General features: G+C 38.4%; 1 protein-coding gene across 1 annotated transcript in view; it reads left to right on the forward strand.

The window, feature by feature from the left end:
- Positions 1–21,547, forward strand: part of LAMA2 (laminin subunit alpha 2) — a 710,698-nt gene that overhangs the window by 213,134 nt on the left and 476,017 nt on the right. Inside the window, exon 4 of the mRNA XM_088840739.1 lies at positions 5,276–5,518. Coding sequence (XP_088696865.1) covers positions 5,276–5,518 — 243 coding nt within the window. The remainder of the gene's footprint in view (positions 1–5,275; positions 5,519–21,547) is intronic.

The raw sequence follows: 21,547 nt of genomic DNA on the forward strand, positions 1-21,547 counted from the left end.
CCTGGTGGACTGCCGTCTGTGGGGTCGCACAGAGTCAGACACAACTGAAGCGACTTAGCAGCAGTAGCAGCAGCAGTAAAAAGACAGGACTGAGCGACTTCACTTTCACTTTTCACTTTAATGCATTGGAGTGGGAAATGGCAACCCACTCCAGTGTTCTTGCCTGGAGAATCCCAGGAATGGGGGAGCCTGGTGGGCTGCTGTCTATGGGGTCGCACAGAGTCGGACACGACTGAAGCGACAGCAGCAGCAGCAGTAAAAAGTCATATGGAAGCATGTACACTGGTTTTGATTATTCAACTAAAACTAATAAATGTTAAATATACATTATTGTACAAAAAAGATCTTCACGACCAAGATAGTCATGATAACATGATCACTGACCTAGAGCCAGACATCTTGGAATGTGAAGTCAAGTGGGCCTTAGAAAGCATCACTACGAACAAAGCTAGTGGAGGTGATGGAATTCCAGATGAGCTATTTCAAATCTTGAAAGATGATGCTATGAAGGTGCTACACTCAATATGCCAGCAAATTTGGAAAACTCAGCAGTGGCTGGAAAAGGTCAGTCTTCATTCCAATCCCAAAGAAAGGGAATGCCAAATAATGCTCAAACTACCGCACAATTGCACTCATCTCACACACTAGTAAAGTCATGCTCAAAATTCTCCAAGCCAGGCTTCAGCAATATGTGAACCGTGAACTCCCAGATGTTCAAGCAGGTTTTAGAAAAAGCAGAGGCACCAGAGATCAAATTGCCAACATCCGCTGGATCATGGAGAAAGCAAGAGAGTTCCAGAAAAACATCTATTTCTGCTTCATTGACTATGCCAAAGCCTTTGACTGTGTGGATCACAATAAACTGTGGAACATTCTGAAAGAGATGGGAATACCAGACCACCTAGAGATGGGAATACCAGATCACCTGACCTGCCTCTTGAGAAACCTGTATGCAGGTCAGGAAGCAACAGTCAGAATTGTACATGGAACAGACTGTTTCCAAATAGGAAAAGGAGTACGTCAAGGCTGTATATTGTCACCTTGCTTATTTAACTTCTATGCAGAGTACATCATGAGGAACACTGGGCTGAAAGAAGCACAAGCTAGAATCAAGATTGCTGGGAGAAATATCAATAGCCTCAGATATGCAGATGACACTACCCTTAAGGCAGAAAGTGAAGAGGAACTCAAAAGCCTCTTGATGAAAGTGAAAGAGGAGAGTGAAAAGGTTGGCTTGAAGCTCAACATTCAGAAAACAAAGATCATGGCATCTGGTCCCATCACTTCATGGGAAATAGATGGAAAAACAGTGGAAACAGTGTCAGACTTTATTTTTTTGGGCTCCAAAATCACTGCAGATGGTGACTGCAGCCATGAAATTAAAAGACGCTTACTCCTTGGAAGGAAAGTTATGACCAACCTTGATAGTATATTAAAAAGCAGAGACATTACTTTGCCAACCAAGGTCCGTCTAGTCAAGGCTATGGTTTTTCCCGTGGTCATGTATGGATGTGAGAGTTGGACTGTGAAGAAAGCTGATCGCCGAAGAATCGATGCTTTTGAACTGTGGTGTTGGAGAAGACTCTTGAGAGTCCCTTGGACTGCAAGGAGATCCAACCAGTCCATTTAAAGGAGATCAATCCTGGGTGTTCATTGGAAGGACTGATGCTAAAGCTGAAACTCCAATACTTTGGCCACCTCATGCGTCGAGTTGACTCACTGGAAAAGACTCTGATGCTGGGAAAGGTTGGGGGCGGGAGGAGAAGGGGACGACAGAGAATGAGATGGCTGGATGGCATCACCGACTCTGTGGACATGAGTTTGAGTGAACTCCGGGAGTTGGTGATGGACAGGGAGGCCTGGCGTGCTGTGATTCATGGGGTCGCAGAGTCGAACACGACTGAGGGACTGAACTGAACTGAACTGATACATTATTTCTAAAGAATTTTACTAAAGATTATAGCACCTCTGCCCTTTAGGAGCTCCCAATTTAGTTATTTATATTCTTTACCAATTTCCAGATTTTTGTCATGAATAATTTAGAATTACCAGGAATTAGGAGCAAAGTTTCAGATTTTCATAGAAACAACTATCTTTCTGTGTTCTATTAGATTACTCAGTAGGGTTTGTCTTTTAGTGAATTCATTTTTAAAGAGGTTCCATGTGTATGCATTGGATACAGAGTGTCTAAGAGAAATAATCCCTAATGAATAGCACCTAAAAATGCAGAAAAAGCAAATACTCTAGATTATGTTTGGTTGGCTTCTGTGCATCTTTTTTCTGCCCACATAACCTGTACTGGGGGCTTCCCAGGTGGTACACTGGCAAAGAATCCACCTGCAATGCAGGAGACAGGAGTCCCATCCCTGGGTCTGGATTGGGAATATTCCCTGGATGAGGTAATGAAAACCTGCTTCAGAATTCTTGCCTGGGAAATCCCATGGACAGAAGAGCCTGGTGGGTTACAGTCCATGGGGTTGCAAAGAGTCAGACATGGCAGAGTGACTGAGCATGCATGCGGGCACATGATTGATAAGAGTATGTTCCATCTTATTCCCACTCTTGTCGTTTCTTTGATGCTTATTTTAAAAAATATTTCCTTACTTTAAAAATAATTTTATTAAAAACTGAGACATTTATTTAATGCAATTAGTATAGCAGGATAGTAGAAGAATTTTAAAGCTTGACTCCTTATCCCCAAACCCCATAGGTCACGTCTTAAATATGTCCATGTCTGCCCTTCCCCCAAATGTCTAAGTGTATTCCAATTATTACAAATTCATACATATATATACATGTCTGTCTACACTTATCTGTATATCTTTGTAAATAAAAATTCGTAATATCTCCCACATGGAGTGATAATACACAAAATAGAATGGTCAAAGCCCAGACTCCTTGCAATCCCTAGGTTACCCAGATGTTCTCTGGAAAGAGAAGGCATTTGGGAGGCTTGGACAGCAGTGATTTACCAAGTACAGACATATTTCAGTATTTTAACTACCTGTATTTCCTTAACTATTCCCAAGAGGCAAATGGTACCCCTACTTTTGCTCATTAAATGGCTCATGATTTTCCCCTCAGTGCACACAGATAGAAATGCTCACATTCCAGTAAGGATCTCAAAAGACCAGCATCTAAGTCACCTCTTTCATCTTAAATACCAACTTTTCATATTTTTAAATTCAGTCCCATAGAGTTTGTCATAGACAGTGTGCATGTATTCCTGAAAGTCTTATGTCTAAACTATGAAGCCGATAAGGTATATTTTCAGAATATTACTTTAAAGCTCCCCTCTAAACAGACCCATTAATCATCTTTTAACAGGTTGGTCTTTCAAGTGTATCTTTTCAGTGACCCCAGTCACCCAGAATTTAGTGTTGGCAAACTCCCCGTGTCTCACTGAATGTACTAAAAAACCATATACTATTGCTTTCTTACTAGCATATTTTTAATGTATCTCATTATTGCAATTTATTATCAACTCATAGATGATGGGACTATACCTTGAAAGAAAGTTGCTCAGTTGTGTCTGACTCTCTGCGATCCCATGGAATGTAGCCTGCCAGGCTCCTCTGTCCATGGAATTCTCCAAGCAAGAGTACTGGAGTGGGTTGCCATTTCCTTCTCCAGGGAATCTTCCCGACCCAGGAAAGACATATACTATTGCTTTTTAACTAGTGTACCTTTCACATATCTCATTATTGCAGTATATTATTAACTCATAGATGGTGGGACTATATAAACTACCTTATATTTACCTTTCTACCCAGGACATCGCAAAAAATGTCACTCAGTAATGTTTATGCATTAGTTCTTTTGAACTTTTGGATTGGATTGGTAAAGATGCACATATGGACCATCACAAAACATCTAGAATATTTATTTTGAATTTGTTCAGATATTATATAGATTTGAAAGCAGAGGAGTACCATATTCCCCTCAGTGGTCACTGTGTTGATTTGTACTAACTTGATGCCTTTATTTTCCTTTTCTTTAAAACATGTTTGCCTCTTGTACAGAAGGTACAGAAACCCTTCATTTACTGTATTCCAGTTTCAAACAGCTGCTGCGTGTACTAGAATTTCGTCTCCATTATTTTCTATTTGAGAATGTGGAGGGATTGACACTTACTGAGTATTTACATCCAAGTCCTTTGCTAGGTACTTTGCATACATTATTTAATTTAGTCTAAACTGTCTCTCAGTTGTGTACTTAGTGTTCTTATTATTGACCTTAGTTAACAGAAATGGGAGTGAGAGTTGATGAAGTAAAATAATCTGCCTAGGGTCACATGAATGTTGGGATCACAATTTAAATACAGGACTGTGCCTTCAAAGCGCTATGTTTTGTTTTTTCCTGTACCACAGTAATGGCATCTAAATGGTATTTGTCTGAGGATTAGGTGATACAAGTAACTGTTTTCTAAACTATCAAGCACTGTTCACACATGGAATTTCTTTTTTTTTTTTTTATAATCATTTTATATTTTAAAAATTTCTTTTTAAGTTTTATTTTTATTGGAGGCTAATTATTTTGCAATATTATATTGGTTTGTTTTGCCATACATTGACATGAATCCGCCCTGGGTGTACATGAGTTCCTCCTCCCGAACCCCCCTCCCACCTCCCCTTATCCTCCCTCTGGGTCATCCCCACATACCAACCCCGAGCATCCTGTAACACACATGGTATTTCTAACTCATAAACTCCAACAGAGTAATGTGAGTAAATTGGTATGTACCAAATACTGTAGTGATTGAGATTACAATGGAACTTCAAAAATTAGAAGAAATGATGTTAATGAGTTGTTGGAGAACTGAAATCCAATTTTAACCCATTTGTTTTAAAGTTACGTGTGTCAAAATAGAACATATCATTTTGGTAAAAAGGTATTAAATATGGACATGTAACTGTAAAAATATATTTAGAGAATACAATTTTGTTGTTGTTTAGTTGCTAAGTAGTTTCCAACTCTTTGCAGCCTATGGACTGCAGCATGCCAGGCTCCTCTATGGGATTTCCCAGGCAAGAATACTGGAGGGGGGGGCCATTTCCTTCTCCAGGGAATCTTCCTGACCCAGGGATCAAACTATGTCTTCTGTATTGGCAGGTGGATTCTTTACCACTGAGCCACCTGGGAAGTCCAGAGAATATAATAGGATTATGGAATAATATCCGAAGTAAAATTATTGTAGCCTTAGGTATTATATTTGATATGCAGTAGTGAGAAACTTTGGAATTCAGAGTTACATGTTGTTGTCACACTTCCCCAGGTGTTCCAGATCGCATATGTGATTGTGAAAGCAGCTAACTCCCCTCGGCCTGGAAACTGGATTTTGGAACGCTCACTGGATAATGTTGATTACAAGCCCTGGCAGTATCATGCTGTGACGGACACAGAGTGCCTAACCCTCTACAATATTTATCCCCGTACTGGACCACCGTCATATGCCAAAGATGATGAGGTCATCTGCACTTCATTTTATTCCAAGATACACCCCTTAGAAAATGGAGAGGTAAGATGAGAAAATTCACCCTCAATACATTTAAGATCGCAAAATAGGCCTGTCAGAAAGACTTGAATATATCAGTCGTTGATGTCAGGGAGATTTTAAAATAGGATTTAGCAACAGTACATTTAGAATAAGTTATTAAATAAAAAGGAAAAACTGAAGGATATTAGAATTTTAACTGCCTTCATCTAGTATGTATCTTTTGTGTCCAATAAAGATCAGAGAAGAGGAAATGGGCTTAAGTTGGAAAGTCATTGATTAATTTTAAAGAAACTTTTCTGACAATGAGGCTTGCTAATTATTGAAGGTTTGAGACCTTAGAAGAAACCTTAAATCTGTGTGTGCTCTAGTCTGAAGATAGGGACAAAAGAGATAAATTCTGGAAGACATAATTCACATGAGAGACCTAAAGAGAATGAAATTTTGTCAGTTTTTATGTGTGTTTTCTACTGTTGCCGCATAGGGCTTCAGTGGACTTTCTTTCCTTTGGTCAAGTTTTGCTTATTATATGCTTAATTCATATCTGGTCAACTTCTCCATAGCATCTTTTTTCCTGTGGTTAAGATTTTAAATTGATTCATTGTTTTTCAGCCACAGATTCAAACCATGACTTCACCTTTACCAACTGTGTGATCTTGAATCAGTGCCTTAAGTTGTCTGTGCCTCCGTTTCATCTCCCATAAACTAGAAACAATAACAGTAGTTATTATTTCTTATGATTGTCAGGATTAAATGAAAATGTTTAAAACATTATAATAGTGCTGACAAACATGTACTGTTGCTTTGTAAGCATTAACTATTTTTGTTGCTGTTATAATAACAATAACCATTGAGATTGGTGGTGATGGTGGTGGTGGTAGTAGTAGCCCCCTCTCAAATTCCCAAACTTAGACCTAGTGACTCTTGGATCTTTCGTTTTATTTCCATAATCAGTCTCCCTTCAGTATATAAGGCCTAGCTCTTTTTCTACTTTCTTATGTCCATTTCGGTTTATACTCATGGCTAATATTCTCTCCTCGCCAGTTCACACACTTGAAACTAGTATCATTTTTTAACATTTATATTTTCAGAAAATCTATATTCATATGCTATCATGCCCACCTCAACCAATCTGAGATTATTTCTTTAAATACTTATGGGAGTAAGTTAGATTTTTGACATACATCGATCACACTCTCTTTTGGCACTATTATTCTATAAATGTATCCCAGTGCCTCACTATATTTCAATTTTGTGTTCGAAAATATCAGTTTTGGGTGAAGAAAATTCCAAATGGTGCTCTCAGCAGAGATCTCAATCTGCCAAACAATGAGTCAAAAGCAGTGAGTCAAATAGCTATTCAACCTGCTTTGTGCCCAGAAGCATCCATGTCCTGACCAGACTGGCCTGAGGATGTGGGAGTAGGGAGGGAGGGCAAGGAGAGTATATTTCAGTTGAATTTGTAAAATTTTTTTCTTGGATCCAGTGTTTCCCCAGAACTAATAATTATGTAATATTTATAAAGCTATTTTTTATCTTTAAAAATGAGCCAATTCAGAAATGTATTTAACAATATAAACTGCACCCAGATATGTAACAGACAAGATGCATGCACACCCCAAAGCATGCTGACACTACATAGATGGTGGTTCTCCATTCTTTAGACTTTGTCAACTTACCAATGTGGAACAGATAATTCTATTTGTTTGTGTTTTTTTTTTTTATTTTATTGGAGGCTTATTACTTTACAATATTATATTGGTTGGTTTTGCCATACATTGACATGGATCCGCCCCGGGTGTACATGTGCTCCCCATCTTGAACCCCCCTCCCACCTCCCTCCTCCCCTTATCCTCCCTCTGGGTTATCCCTGTGCACCAGCCCCGAGCATCCTGTATCATGCGTCAAACCTGGACTGGTGATTCATTTCACATATGATAGTATACATGTTACAATGCCATTCTCCCAAATCATCCCGCCCTCACCTCTCCTGGCTTCACTGTTTTAGACACTCACTGTAAACTAATCATTACTGTTGATTTTTAAGAACAACTTATTCAACTGTCTCTGTGACATGCTTTTTAAAGTCTATTTCTCTCTCATTGGAAAGCGAATGAGGTGAGGAATGGAAAGTAATTCAAAGTATTTGAAGTAGATTGATAGTATTTAAAAATATGAATGAAATCCAGACCTCTCCTGGAATATCTGTTTTATTTTATATCTTAGTCTGTGAAACATGGTACTTTTTGGAATGGACAGGTTCAGTGAAGGTAGGGGACTGTCTCCCAAGACTGCCAGATGAAATGGTGATAAAGTTGATAAGAATCCAGATCCCCTGAGTCCTACATTAGTGTTTCTTTCATACTCTAGTAAAGACTGAAAGTTGATTTTTTAAAAATCTTGGTAAATGCCAAACTCAGAAATGATTTAGAAGAGATATTGACCTGCTGGATCCATTAAAGTAGAAAGATTTCTAATCCTGAGATATGGTGATATAGAAAAATGGGATTAGAAGACTGGGTTCTGCTTCTGCTACTAGTGTTTATGGGACATTGAACAGGTCAGTTAATCTCTGAGTTTGCATGTCTTTAATATATGAATTAGTTTGATATATAAATTATCCTAAGGCATCTTTCAGTTCTAAAGTAGTACAGTTTCAGATATCACCTACAATATAACATTGGGAATATTTTACATTTTTTGGATGCTTGTCTGCAATATTTCCCAGACAAGTGATTGTGAAATAAATCTTAGTATCATTAACTTTTAGTTTTAAAAGCATTCATATTTAAGTACCATTTGAAATCTAATTATTAGGTACTTATATTCAAAACTTCCCAGAGAAGTGACATTCAAGTAAGAAAAACAAACATATAAACGAGTAAATGCAAAATGATAGTATAAATGCTACAACAGAATTGTTTACAGAAAGTGGTAAAGTTCTTCTGGGTGAGTCGAAGGAACTATGCTGAGAAGATGAATTCTCAGAATACAGAGAAACATACAAAATTTCTTAGTATCTCCAAAGTTTTGAAGACAATTGCAAATTTATTGCCAATATGCTTTAGACATATAACAGAATTCACACCATTATTGAAGGATATTTTTATTTGGTTTGAGTTGTAGGCTTGTTATTATTTTAAATGTACATAAATATAAGAAGAGGACAGAGAATCCCTGTGTCCCTTTTACCCGGCTTCCACTAAGGATAATGTCTTTCATAATCTACATTCATTTGTCAAACTAAGAAATTATTATTTATAAATTATAAATTGCAATTATTATTGATACTCTATTACCTAAACCACAGATTTATTCAGATTTCATTCAGATTATCATTAATGATTTTTTTTCTCTTCTGGGATCCAGTGTGGAATAGGACGTTGCATTTATTGCATCATTGTGTCTCTTTGTTTCCTCTAATCCATGACAGTCTTAATCTTTTTTTGTTTCCCTTGACCTTGATCACTTTTTAAAACTGCTCTTTGTTGTAATGTTTTTATTTATTTGACTGTATTATGTCTCCGCTATAGCCTGTGGAATCTTTAGGTATGACATGTGAACTCTAAATTGTAGACTGTGGGGTCTAGTCCCCTGACTAGGGATCAAAACCAGGTGCCCTGCATTGGGAGCATGGAGTTGTAGCCACTGGACCACCAGAGAGTCTCAAGCCTGATCAGTTTTAAGAGTACTGGTCAGATTTTTTGGTAGCATATTACTCATTTTGAGTTTGCTTGCTGTTTTTTAATGATTAGACTGGGCTTCTGGGTTTGGGAGAAAAATACCACAGAGGTGAAACAAATTCCTCATTTCATTATTCCTATTTATTTTTATATCCACATCTCCTATTTCCTTTTCATTGGTTTATTAGTCTTACTGTTTTCTAGATAGGATTTTATTTGAGACAATGCTATCTAGATATTTACCATGATTTGAAATGTATGTTCTTGACTAAGCATCAAATGATCATTTGCTTCCAGATCTTCAAAATACTCTTGAAATATGAATTTAAGTCAGAGAATAAGAGAAATAACAGCAGAGTGTTTTTAAGACTTTGGAGACCTGGGTTGGGAAGATCTCCTGGAGAAGGGAAAGGCTACCCACTCCAGTATTCTGGCCTGGAGAATTCCATGAACTGTATAGTGCTTGGGGTCGCAAAGAGTCAGACATGACTGAGCGACTTTCACTTCACTGTGAATAAGGCATTAAGAAATAAACATACGTCAATTATAATACACTAAGCAATAATGTTTGTGTTATAGGTACAGAAAATTAATAGAAAATAGTATTCTGTGACTAACATTGTCACTTCTCTGAAGAATTTTGGAGACATGGGCCAAAACGTTTAGAACATTCCAGTATATCATGTTTCAGTTGAAAAGGGCATCATTTTAGAGCTGAACAATACTTTGGGTGAGTTCCTCATCAATATATTAAAGGATATCATAGCCTTGACTTCAGCATCTCTATCCAAACTTCAATACTATCCTCTGTCCATATTATCACTGAAGGCTATTTAGCCTTTCCTTCTGGCCTCTTGAGTCTTTGCAGCAGCATCTTTGCTTAGTTCTTCAGTATTGTTTGTTGCTCCAGCCACCCCCATTCTTCTGCCCCCACCCTCGAGCTTGGTCCATTCTCTGCCCTCTACCTCACATTGCCTGCAAGAGATCAACAAATGTTGATCATGTGGATTCACTGGAAAGGTAGTATAGGGCACATAGCTAGCCTTCTGGATGACTAGGTTCACCTGCATCCAAGAAAGAGCGTAGCCCTTCAGGTACCATCCTGGGCTTGCACCCAAAGGGAGAAAAGGAATTCACTGAGCTGTGAGATCATCATATCTCAGAGCTGGCAGAAAAAAAAAAACAAAAAAACAAAGCAATGAAGACATCGGTAGACCCAGTATGTTGTTATCCGGGCTGTAAACTGAAAGAGACTTTGAGCAAAAGCCTTCTGAGAGCTTCATTTGAGAAAGGCAATTTGGTGTCTATCAGTACCAAGAGAGGGCTCAACAGGAACCCTGCTTGCCTTGCTTTGTGAGAACGGTCCTGAGCTCCAGAGTAGGAGTTGTGTGGTGTAAAGTAACAGATGCTGGCGGGCCTCCATCACTTTGAGGCCAGCCAAAAAAAAAAAAACTGTGGTGGATACAGCTGCATGGACAGACATCACCAGCAGTGCCCTAGGGTGTCAGCTCCGTCCAGAGCTGCTATCTGCAAAGTGCTGCCTCTGCTGAAAGCACTTGCCCGTGGGTGCTATTAAGAACTGCTAACAGGAACCGCCACTTGAAGGTGCCACTGTGTGACATATGATTGCACCCCTGCGTGTGTGCTAAGTTGCTTCAGTCATGTCTGTCTGTTTGCTACCCTATGGACTGTAGCCCACCTGGCTTCTCTGTCCACGGAATTATCCAGGCAAGAATGCTGCCGCTGCTGCGGCTGCTAAGTTGCTTCAGTCGTGTCCAACTCTGTGTGACTCCATAGATGGCAGCCCACCAGGCTCCTCCGTCCCTGGGATTCTCCAGGCAAGAATACTGGGATGGGTTGCCATTTCCTTCTCCAAGGCATGCATGCATGCCAAGTCGCTTCAGTCGTGTTTGACTCTGTGCGACTCAATGGACAGCAGCCCACCAGGCTCCTCTGTCCACAGGATTCTCTAGGCAAGAATACTGGAGTGGGTTGCCGTTTCCTTCTCCACCAGGCAAGAATACTGGAGTGGATTGCTATGCCCTCCTCTAGGGGATCTCCCCGACCCAGGGATAGAACCTGTGTCTCTGATGCATCCTGAATCATTGGGGCCATTTGAAAGAGCTATTTCTGGGGCCAGGGTTTTTAATTCAGTAGTTTGGGAAAGTCTCAGGAAGCTCTGTGTAGATGTTAAATAAGTACTCCTGAAGACTGATGCTCCTTGTCTTCGCTCATTGTTCAGATATTTCTAGCTTTCCCAAATCCTGGAGTTAATAGATCATTAATTATTTAGAGAAAGAGTATCAGACATGCTAACTCCTCCTAACTGAGGAAAGAGGCTGATATTTTCCATCAGGAAACATCGTTGACTTTGGTGGACTGAATCTGTGGGTGGGTTTGAGTTGAGTAAATCAGCATTGAGCTGTCCCTAAGTTATAGATGATTGAAGGAGCATCCGGAAGAGGATAATCACATTGATAATACTGACATGAATGGGGCTGAAGAGATGGCACTACTTTAAGGTTCCTAGAATTAAAATTGTAGTGAATGTGTTTCTGTTATATGAGGCTCCTTTTTCTGTGACTGGGATTATTACTTTTAATTTATTTGGATTGTCACTAGACTGATAACTAAATATTCATGGTTACCATAGTAATTTTTGCTTCAGCTTCCTCATACACACACCTTTAAGTTATTTACATATGATTTCCTCTCATTTTTACTACAATCCTTCCCAGCTCTTAGGACTGCAACTCAATTGGAACTTAGATTTGCTTTGATTCTGCTTTGAAAGATGGCAGGCTTGTATAGAATTTCCCTAGAGAAACCATCATTAATTCTTGAAGATACCTTTTTTCCCTGTAAACTGTGTGTAGAGCTTTGATATTATTTTGATTTCATATGTGACAGAGTTTTATATATACAGACAGAATATTTTTTCCCCTCTTTTCATCACCTGACATTATGGTGATCCTTAGAATTGCATATACTGGAGAATGAAGAAACAAACCCAACACTGTGTAAAAAACCTTTTTGTGAGATTCTTCTTTGATGTGATATTGTTCAGGGTATGGCATCATTGCATGGGTGAGTTTTTGTGGAACTGCAGGAATGGAAATGAGGAATCAACCTTTCTCAATTACCCTTGGAGTTGCTTCCTTACGGAGAAGCAGCAGGGTGTCACTAATTTATATTGGTTATGAATAGAGATTTGGGGAAATAATGATTGGGGGTTTCAGACTTCCTTCCTCTAAAAATAGTTCTTGCATTAACCAACATGGAGTCAGTTAGTATGTGGAGCAGCAACGCGAAAGTGCCTCATTACAATGAGTTTACATGACTTCCTTCAAAACCCTGCTGCATATTTCAAGAAGTATACAGAGCACTTGAAATGCTTTGGAATTACAAACACAACTCATTTTAGGTAACTGTATTATATTTCAAAAACATGCCTTTGACATTAAGATGAAATTAAAAGATTGTATTCCTCCTTTCTGTTAGTCAGTTTATAGACTCCTACCAACAATTAGGTGCCTAGAAAATATCAGTAAATCCTTGTTAAATTAATACAGTGTTGCTGAAAAATGAAAGCCAGAGAAATAAAACAAGAATGGAATCTTGATGAGATAACACCAATTAAAAAAAAAACAACTCTTCATTTTGTATTGGGGTGTATAGCCTATTAGCAATGTTGTTAGTTTCAGGCGAACAGTGAAGGGACTCAACCATGCATATACATGTATCCATTTATCCCCCAAATCTTGAGGAGATAACACCAATTTTTAAGACCTGATTATCTCAGTGTTGTAAAATAGGATCTTCCACGATTCACTAAAATGGAACAGAATAGGCTCATGTTAGGCTGGTAGGAAAGTTCCGGGTTGTGGTAGAAGACACAAAGAAACTCAGATATAGCTCTGCCAGTGATTAACCAGAGGGCTTGGACAGATGAGTCAACAATCCAGTGTGTGCCCCAGCTAGTTCACATGACTCTAAAGTGTTAGTTGCTCAGTTGTGTCTGACTCTTTGTGACTCCATGAACTGTAGCCTGCCAGGCTCCTCTGTCCATGGAATTCTCCAGGCAAGAATGCTGGAGTAGGTAGCCATTCCCTTCTTTAGGGGATCTTCCTGATCCAGGGATCGAACCTGGGTCTCCTTCATTGGCAGCAGATACTGGAGTAGGTAGCCATTCCCTTCACCAGGGGATCTTCCTGACTCAGGGATCCAATCTAGATCTCCTGCATTGCAGGCAGATTCTTTACTATGTGAGCCACCAGGGAAGCCTTCATTGTGACTATAGTGAAGATCAAGTTAAGTCGTTTATGGTAACACCTCCTTGTAATCTATATAATAGGATAGTAAATACTCTTGTTCAGTAGCTAACATTGGCTTAAGGTCCCCCCACCAACAGTGGTGAGATACCTGGTCAGTCGTTTGATCCCTGGGTCAAGAAGATCCTATGGAGGAGGAAATGGCAACATGCTCCAGTATTCTTGCCTGGAAAACCCCAGGGACAGAGAAGCCTGTGGGCTACAGTCCAAAAGGTTGCTAAGAGTTGGACATGACCAAGCACACTGGCATGTTGATGCAGCTCATACATTTAATAATTTTTTTCCCACATAAATATTGTAGACACATGTGCACAAGTTTTAAGTTTTGTGAGCACCTTGTAGAGGGATTTCAAGAAAGCTGCTGCTGCTGCTGCTGCTAAGTCACTTCAATCGTGTCCGACTCTGTGTGACCCCATAGACGGAAGCCCACCAGGCTCCCCCGTCCCTGGGATTCTCCAGGCAAGAACACTGGAGTGGGTTGCCATTTCCTTCTCCAATGTGTGAAAGTGGAAAGTGAAAAGTGAAAGTGAGAAAGCTAGGTAACCCAAATTCCATTTGTATTCATTGCAACTTGTAATAGTGAAACCTATGTTAAAGTTCTCTATACTGGAAATTATATTGTTCGTATTTTGAATTCTAATTTTAAAGCACATTGAAATTATAAAATTATGAAACAGGAATTTGTTTTGTTGTGTACATAAAGAGGAAAAAGATCTATTAAATGTAAAGGACATTATAAGAAGCATCTGAAACCATTAAAACTTATCTTGGGGCTTTGAAAATCAAGTCTGAAGTCCTGAGCAAACATTCCATAATAGAATGGCAGGTCATACTAGACTTAATGTTGTCATCCTTTTTTTCCCCACATTACCAAGATAGGGAGTCTTTCAGTTAAAATGTAAATCCCATGGGAAGGAAGAGGATTTGTGGGTACTGTTGTTATTGTTATCAATAATGTTGGCAATGACCATTTTGGGTATGGTGCTTCATCAGTTACAAAGTGCTTGTCATACACTCTTCCATGTGAACTTTACCAAAGCCTTGAAGACACTTGAAGTCACAATATTTATCGTTTTCATTTTATTGATGGAAGTTAAATAACTTGTGTGGTCACATGATGATAAAAGTTCAACATTAATCTCTGCTCTAGGTCTGGTTCAAATTTTCTGATGGCAAATCTCATAATCTTTCTACTTCATAATCTGAACCCTTTGGCCCCAATCAGCCATCTTCTAAATGTGTGTTTATTTACCATTTGTCACCAGGGCTGTGTGACAATGTGGTATTTAAGTGCCATGCACCTTCTCTACTGGGAAAAACCTGAAGACCTGAGTGGGTCAATTAATTGGTTTCACATAGTAAAGATAATATACTGTTATCTTTATTGTAGAAGTACACTTGAAAATACAACAAAGGATCTTGAAACTATTAAAATAAACTTCTGATCCTTAGGGAGACTATTTCAATACTAGAGCTATCATCAAAAGTCCTTGAGACAAGTAACCCAGGATTGGAATAGTTATAATAATACTTTACAAGCAAACTTAAAAAGATATCAGGAGCTGCTTTACCAGGTTCCCTGCTATGAAATGAAACGAGAAAAATCTACTGCAAAGCATTTTAGCCTGAGGATGTATACTGTTTTGCACTGTGGTGGACTGATGGCAGTCAAATATTTTCATTGGAAATACCTAAATGAGTAACTGCTGAATTCTGCTACCTGTGAATCACATTAAACATACAATTTAAACTCTAATCATGGGTAGCAAAAATCTTATGATATTCATTTTACAATGGAGAATGGCAACCCTGGCAAGATTACAAGTTAGAAAATTATATTCCTCTTGTATAAATTTGTTCTTCAGGTTCATTCAATAATAATTATTTATTTTCTTATTCAGCAGATAAGTGCCTTATAAAAGCAAGCTTACTTTTAGGTTGAGCCATATGAAATTGCCAATATTTGACTGGTTTTAGACAATAAACATGCAGTTTCATATGGTTTTAACTAATGTACACTAAAGCATGAATTGAAATATTTGCAGAGATTTAAATTGTCCTCAACATAACCTCAGTTGAACACATTATTTTAGCAAAAGCATTAAAAGGAAATCAAGTCCCTTCACTGAAGCAATAATTTATAGTAACTTATTTTGTGAAGATTTTTTTTTTAAGTGTGTTAGTTATATGGTAAATAGTAAGCTAAAATGAACCATGCTGAATTTGTTTCTTGATTTTGAGTGAGGAGGAGAATAGTAAATAGCACTTTGACATGAATAATGAAGTGTTACATCAGGTACCATGGGGAGCCATGTGGGAGTTGAAGATACTGGTTACTAGGAATAGGCCTGGGAGCTGAGTAGTTTTGGCTCGTAGAATGTAAAACATGGTTGTGCATATCTGTGTTTCTACACAAACACATTCCAGTGCCCATATATGTGCAGCATAATCATATGAGTCGATGTTAGTTGTGTCAGGAGTGACAGCTACCACCTTCTCAGAGGCTTCAGATATTTTTAAACCTGGCATCTGTCTTACAGCAGTTATCCACTGTTCTCTTCAGAGCTTCCGTGATGGCTCAGTTGGTGACGAATCTGCTTGCAGTGTAGGAGATGAGATCAATCCCTGGGTCCGAAAGATCCCCGAAGAAGGAAATGACAACCCACTCCAGTATTCTTGCCTGGGAAATCCCATGGACAGAGGAGCCTGGTGGGATAACAGTCCATGGGGTCACAGGAGTCGGACATTACTTTTGCCCCTAAACCACCACTATTCTCTTCAGTATGAATTACCCTTATCGTAAGATCATTGGTGACAATTCTTAAAGATTATGTTGTGGGGAGGGGAGTCATAGCAATGATTCCATTTCACTTTCTTATCTCTGCATTTGTTCTTTTTGTCAGTGGATGAAAAAACATTTTGTTCTTCCTCCTTATGATTTGTTATGTTGCATCCATTTATCTCATAAAGATAAAATTTAGTATTGAATTAGCTGCAGTAGAGCAGCTTACACATAAATCACTGCAAAACCAATGCATTACCAAAAAAGATAGGACATGAAAAATATGGCCAGGATACAGTTTCAACCACCAAATGATTTGATATTATGAATAAATGTTGCAAGTATATATAGCCTGTGACTAGTCCTTAACATTTAGTTGGTTCTTTTTTTCAATTAACAAATACTGATCACCAAATATGTTGCAAAAAGTCTCTTAGGTTCGGGGAATAAAAGACATATTTGAGGGGTAAGATAAGAGATTGAGTAAATCAGGGCGGTAAAGGCATATGTAGCACAGAAAAAATCTTGGTTACAGAGGGAGTAGGGGAGAAAAATGAGAATGAGTGGCAGTGACCTGTCACTCTAGGGAATGAATGATGCCACATAGAAAGTGTGGGAGGGGGTGATGGAAACAGGGTTATGCAGATAGCAATTGCTTTGACTCACCATGATTACTTCGGCTACGGAATATCTGAATAAATTGAGTGGAGAGACTGTCTGTATTGAACTGTAAAACAGTTTCAGAATGAGAAAATTCAATTTTAAAGTTATACCCAGAAAAAATCCCAAACACCTGCCTTGCAGAAACATATCACAGAAACAGATTTTAGGGCAGCAGAATTCTTTCCTGTACAATAATTATGGCTAAGTGCTTGTTAAAAAGAAAAGAAAAGGATGTTTATCAGCCTAAGGAATGAAAGCATTTTACTTTTATAAAATGTATACTGTTTTGTAATTCTTTTCCAATAAGACTCATGTACTGTGGGGTTTACCCTTTAGCATGAGGGACCTTTTACTCCGGTTGTGATGTCTGAGTCCATTTTTTCTGTGTTCTGATCAGCCTTGTCATCAGGAGGTAGTGTTTTTATAATTTTCCAAAAGAAGTACAGAGTAATTAACCTCCAAGTTACTGCCAGAAGTGAAGCAGTCTACTTGGTAAAATATCCATGTACCCCTTGTTAGCAGGGCTCTACACTAAGGAAAGCATCTACATTTTTCTTGAGACAATAGCTAACTGAAAGCATCAGAGAACTGAGAAAGATAGAACTAATAAAACTGTAGGAAGAAAAGCCAAAATCAAAGTGCTACCCTTGGTGTTCCATATACATGGGCTCCGACTATGCTGTGTCATTTTATAAGGGATTTGAGTATCTGCTAAGATGCTAAGATCATGGCATCCTGTCCCCCCATCACTATATGGCAAATAGATGGAGAAATAATGGAAACAGTGACAAACTTTATTTTCTTGGGCTCCAAAATCACTGAAGATGGTGATTTCCAGCCATGAAATTAAAAGATGCTTGCTCTTTGGAAGAAAAGCTATGACCAGCCTAGACAACATATTAAAAAGCAGAGACGTTAGTTTGCTGACAAAGGTCTGTCTAGTCAAAGCTATGGTGCTTCCGGTAGTCAGGTATGGATGTGAGAGCTGGACTATAAAGAATGCTGAATGCCAAAGAATTAATGCTTTTGAATTGTGGTGTTGGAGAAGACTCTTGAGAGTCCCTTGGACTGCAAGGAGATCAAACCAGTCTATCATAAAGGAAATCAGTCCTGCTGAAGCTGAATCTCTAATACCTTGGCCACCTGATGTGAAGAACTGACTCACTGGAAAAACTCTGATACTGGGAAAGATTGAAGGTGGGAGGAGAAGGGGATGACAGAGGATGAGATGGTTGGATGGCATCACAGACTTGATGGACATGAGGTTGAGCAAGTTCCAGGAGTTGGTGATGGACAGGGAGGCCTGGCGTGCTGCAGTCCATGGGGTCACAAAGAGTCGGACACGACTGAGCGACTGAACTGAATTTACAGAGCATCTGCAGATTTTGATAGGTAGTCCTGGAACCAGTGCCTCGTAGATTTCAGGGACCATTGTAACCCATTTGTCAGCACTTATATTGTGCTGTCTAGGTGCTGTGACAAAGTCTCTTCTAGTTAGTTCCAGTCATCTGATGTGTACTGAACTGCTAACACGGATGATGTTAAATACAGGCAAACAGACAAATAAAAGCACCTCTCTGTGACCACCTAACAAATATCTAAACTTGACTGAGGATCATGAACAGCGTTCTCAGGAAGCCAGGTCATTCAGGCAGTAGCAAAATGAGGGGAAATGGTATCCAGGGAATGCACTGCTTTATACCCATCTTCTTACCCACAGAGCCATTCTGCTAAAATTGACCAAGGCTCACTAGTGTCTTCATGGTCCTGAGGGGAGGGGAGCCTAGGATATCAGGCACCCTCAGCCTGGCCCTGATTAAGGCTCTGCATTAGTACTGTGAGGAGAGATGGTTCAGGGCGTTTTATCTCTATCAGTGGAAAAACAGCACAGTTGGTGCCTCACTTTCATTTCTGAAAATAGCACAGGTGATTTTTCAGCCAAAGGAATTTTTATCAAAAGAAGAAACAAAGGCAGAATGTGGAGAGATGCTGATATCAGCTTAAAATATACTAAGAGTTGTTTTAAAATAATAAGAGAAACAGTGTCCCTAGGCATTTTAGAGTCTAAAATTGGAGGTATATCAAATAATGACAAATAGGATATTCATCCTTTAAAAAGAGGAGATGCATAAAGCATAAGGTAAATGCAAATCATTTGAAAAGATATAAATAATTAGGTCAAGAGCAATCAGTAAAAGGTATGCCAAACCAAACAATACTTTGATATTCTGGTCTGGAATGAGGGTTTGGGGTTATTTTGAAAAATAACGTCACTATGACTCTGTCCAGAACTCAACAGCTGCAGAAACAGAAGTAAACAAGTCATCCTATTAGAAGCTGGGAAGGTTAAAGAACAACCGAAGACTCAAAACTCAATGAAATTCTTCTTGGTGCTCAGTGATATGGTTACCACATATACAATTCCCTATAGGAAAACTACAAAAGGATGTTTCTAGAGATAGGAATGCAAATACCATTTGTTCATCTGTTTGTTTTTAAATCAGATAATAAGAATGAAGATGAGGTAAAATATGTTTTCTGTGTTTGCTTTTAAAAAGTATCTCCATATTTTATATTCCATCATTTAACATAAAATCTTATCCCACTATTAAATGACAGATACTGCTATTGTCCAAGCATTGCTAAAAGCTATTGAATTGCATGAGGGAGGGAAATATGACTTATTCCTTTTTGCATTTTTCCATTCCATAGTTTACATCATGTAAACATATGTGTAAAGTCTTCCAGGCCAACAGCCAAATTGATTTATTTGTGCCTGGGAGTAGAATGTGGAACTTGACTTATCTAGTTTGACTATCTTGACTAATAAACCCAATAACTTTCAAATGTGTAACAGGAAAGTAACACTTTAGAATTTTTTAGTATTTGCATGTGTCATTCATTTATGTGCTAAAGTGGCACTGAACTCCCAGGAAAATCAAGAACAAATTCTTAATTTGAATTTAAACATTCACATAGGAATATTAATGTTGGTCACTCAGTCATGTCCGACTCTTTATGATCTCATGGATGTAGCCTGCCAGGCTCCTCTGTCCATGGAATTCTTCAGGCAAGAATTCTGGATTGGGTAGCCATTCCCTTCTCCAGGGGATCGTCCCAACCCAGGGATCAAACCCAGGTCTCCTGCATTGCAGGCGTATTCTTTACTATACAAGCAACCAGAATAGATCAAATATATTTGTATTATATTTGTATGACAGTTTTTACTTTGTGTCTCGTATCTCTTGGAGGTACCTAAGAGACCTATACTTTTTCTATCTGAAAGTAACACATAAGCAAAATGCTACAGAGACCCCAGAATATTATTTTGAAGACTGTGCATTAATTACTCATCAGGAAATAATTTTGCAACCCAATTCTATCATTTAAGAGAATAATTTCTAAAAAGCAGAGAAATACCCAGTCTCCTATAACTTAGCAAAAAATAAAATTGGTATCTTCACTTTGATTTCTCTTTTGAAATTAATTTCCACTTTGGTTTTCTTTTGCCTCCAGCGCTCTGGATGATCATTTTGTAGCATCTGGATAATTTTATGTTAACATCTGGAATTGAGAGGGTGTTTTTTTTTTTTCACTTATCTGCTGCATATAGAATACTTCTGTAAGAAATATTATTTTCCCAGCTGCAGTTTATTCATTTCAAAAAGACATGGTTAAGTGAGTGTAACAGCCTCTAAAATTCCTGAGGAAACACAAAGCATGTTTAATACAAAGTCCTGCCAGTTGACTCTCTCTCCTACCAGCTTTTCCCATGGCAGAAATGGTTGAAAACTGTATAGGAAGAGAGTTTTGAAAGGTAGCAGGTGGTGTCCTTGAACACATGAGCTTTGAAATCAGGCTTGGTTTGGAATTTTGGTTTGGTGGCCAAGAGCTCCGTAACCTTGGGCAACTCTTTGAAGTTCAGTTTCCTTATCTCAAAATGGAGAAGTATAAATACATGTCTTCTAATGTTGGTCGTATTAAATTAGACATTTATATAAATTATCTGGATCAAGGTGGGGACTTAATAGGTGGCAACTGTTATTAATATTACCATTTAGTTGTGTGCATTATGGAGTGCAACTTAGAATTTCTTCTTTTTCTGACCTCCTAGGGCTTTTATGTGTCTAATCAACAGTTTGGCAATTTGTACAGGTTTTTGAGAACTGTGATAGAATCTTTTCTTTAAAAAAATTGCTCTTTGAATGGAAAGAAAATGAAGGAATGGAGCTAGGTAAAGGCATTATTGAGGAAATCAGATAACACTTCTTTCTGAGCTTCTGTAGCACAGGCTTGCAAAGGAACTTGAATTTTTAAGCAATTCTTTAGGATTCACATACCAAAATAAAATCTATTAATTTACTATCTATTGTACTGTGAGGTATAAAAGAGTTTTACATTCATAATCATGAGTGAAATGTTGTTTAAAATTTTTAGAACTCTTATTGGAGTCTATTATTTTTATATTGACAATTTCATTATCCACTCTTCACGCTAAATGACATTTCTTCATTCCCCTACCCCTAAATATTCACTTTCAATGATGAAATTTTGTAATCTTGACTTAGTTAAAAGAATGTACTGATGGTTCTGA

Source organism: Moschus berezovskii, chromosome 10 (assembly GCF_049115385.1).
Source record: "Moschus berezovskii isolate FMDL1 chromosome 10, NW_MosBer_1.0, whole genome shotgun sequence".
In the NCBI taxonomy this organism is placed as follows: domain Eukaryota; kingdom Metazoa; phylum Chordata; class Mammalia; order Artiodactyla; family Moschidae; genus Moschus; species Moschus berezovskii.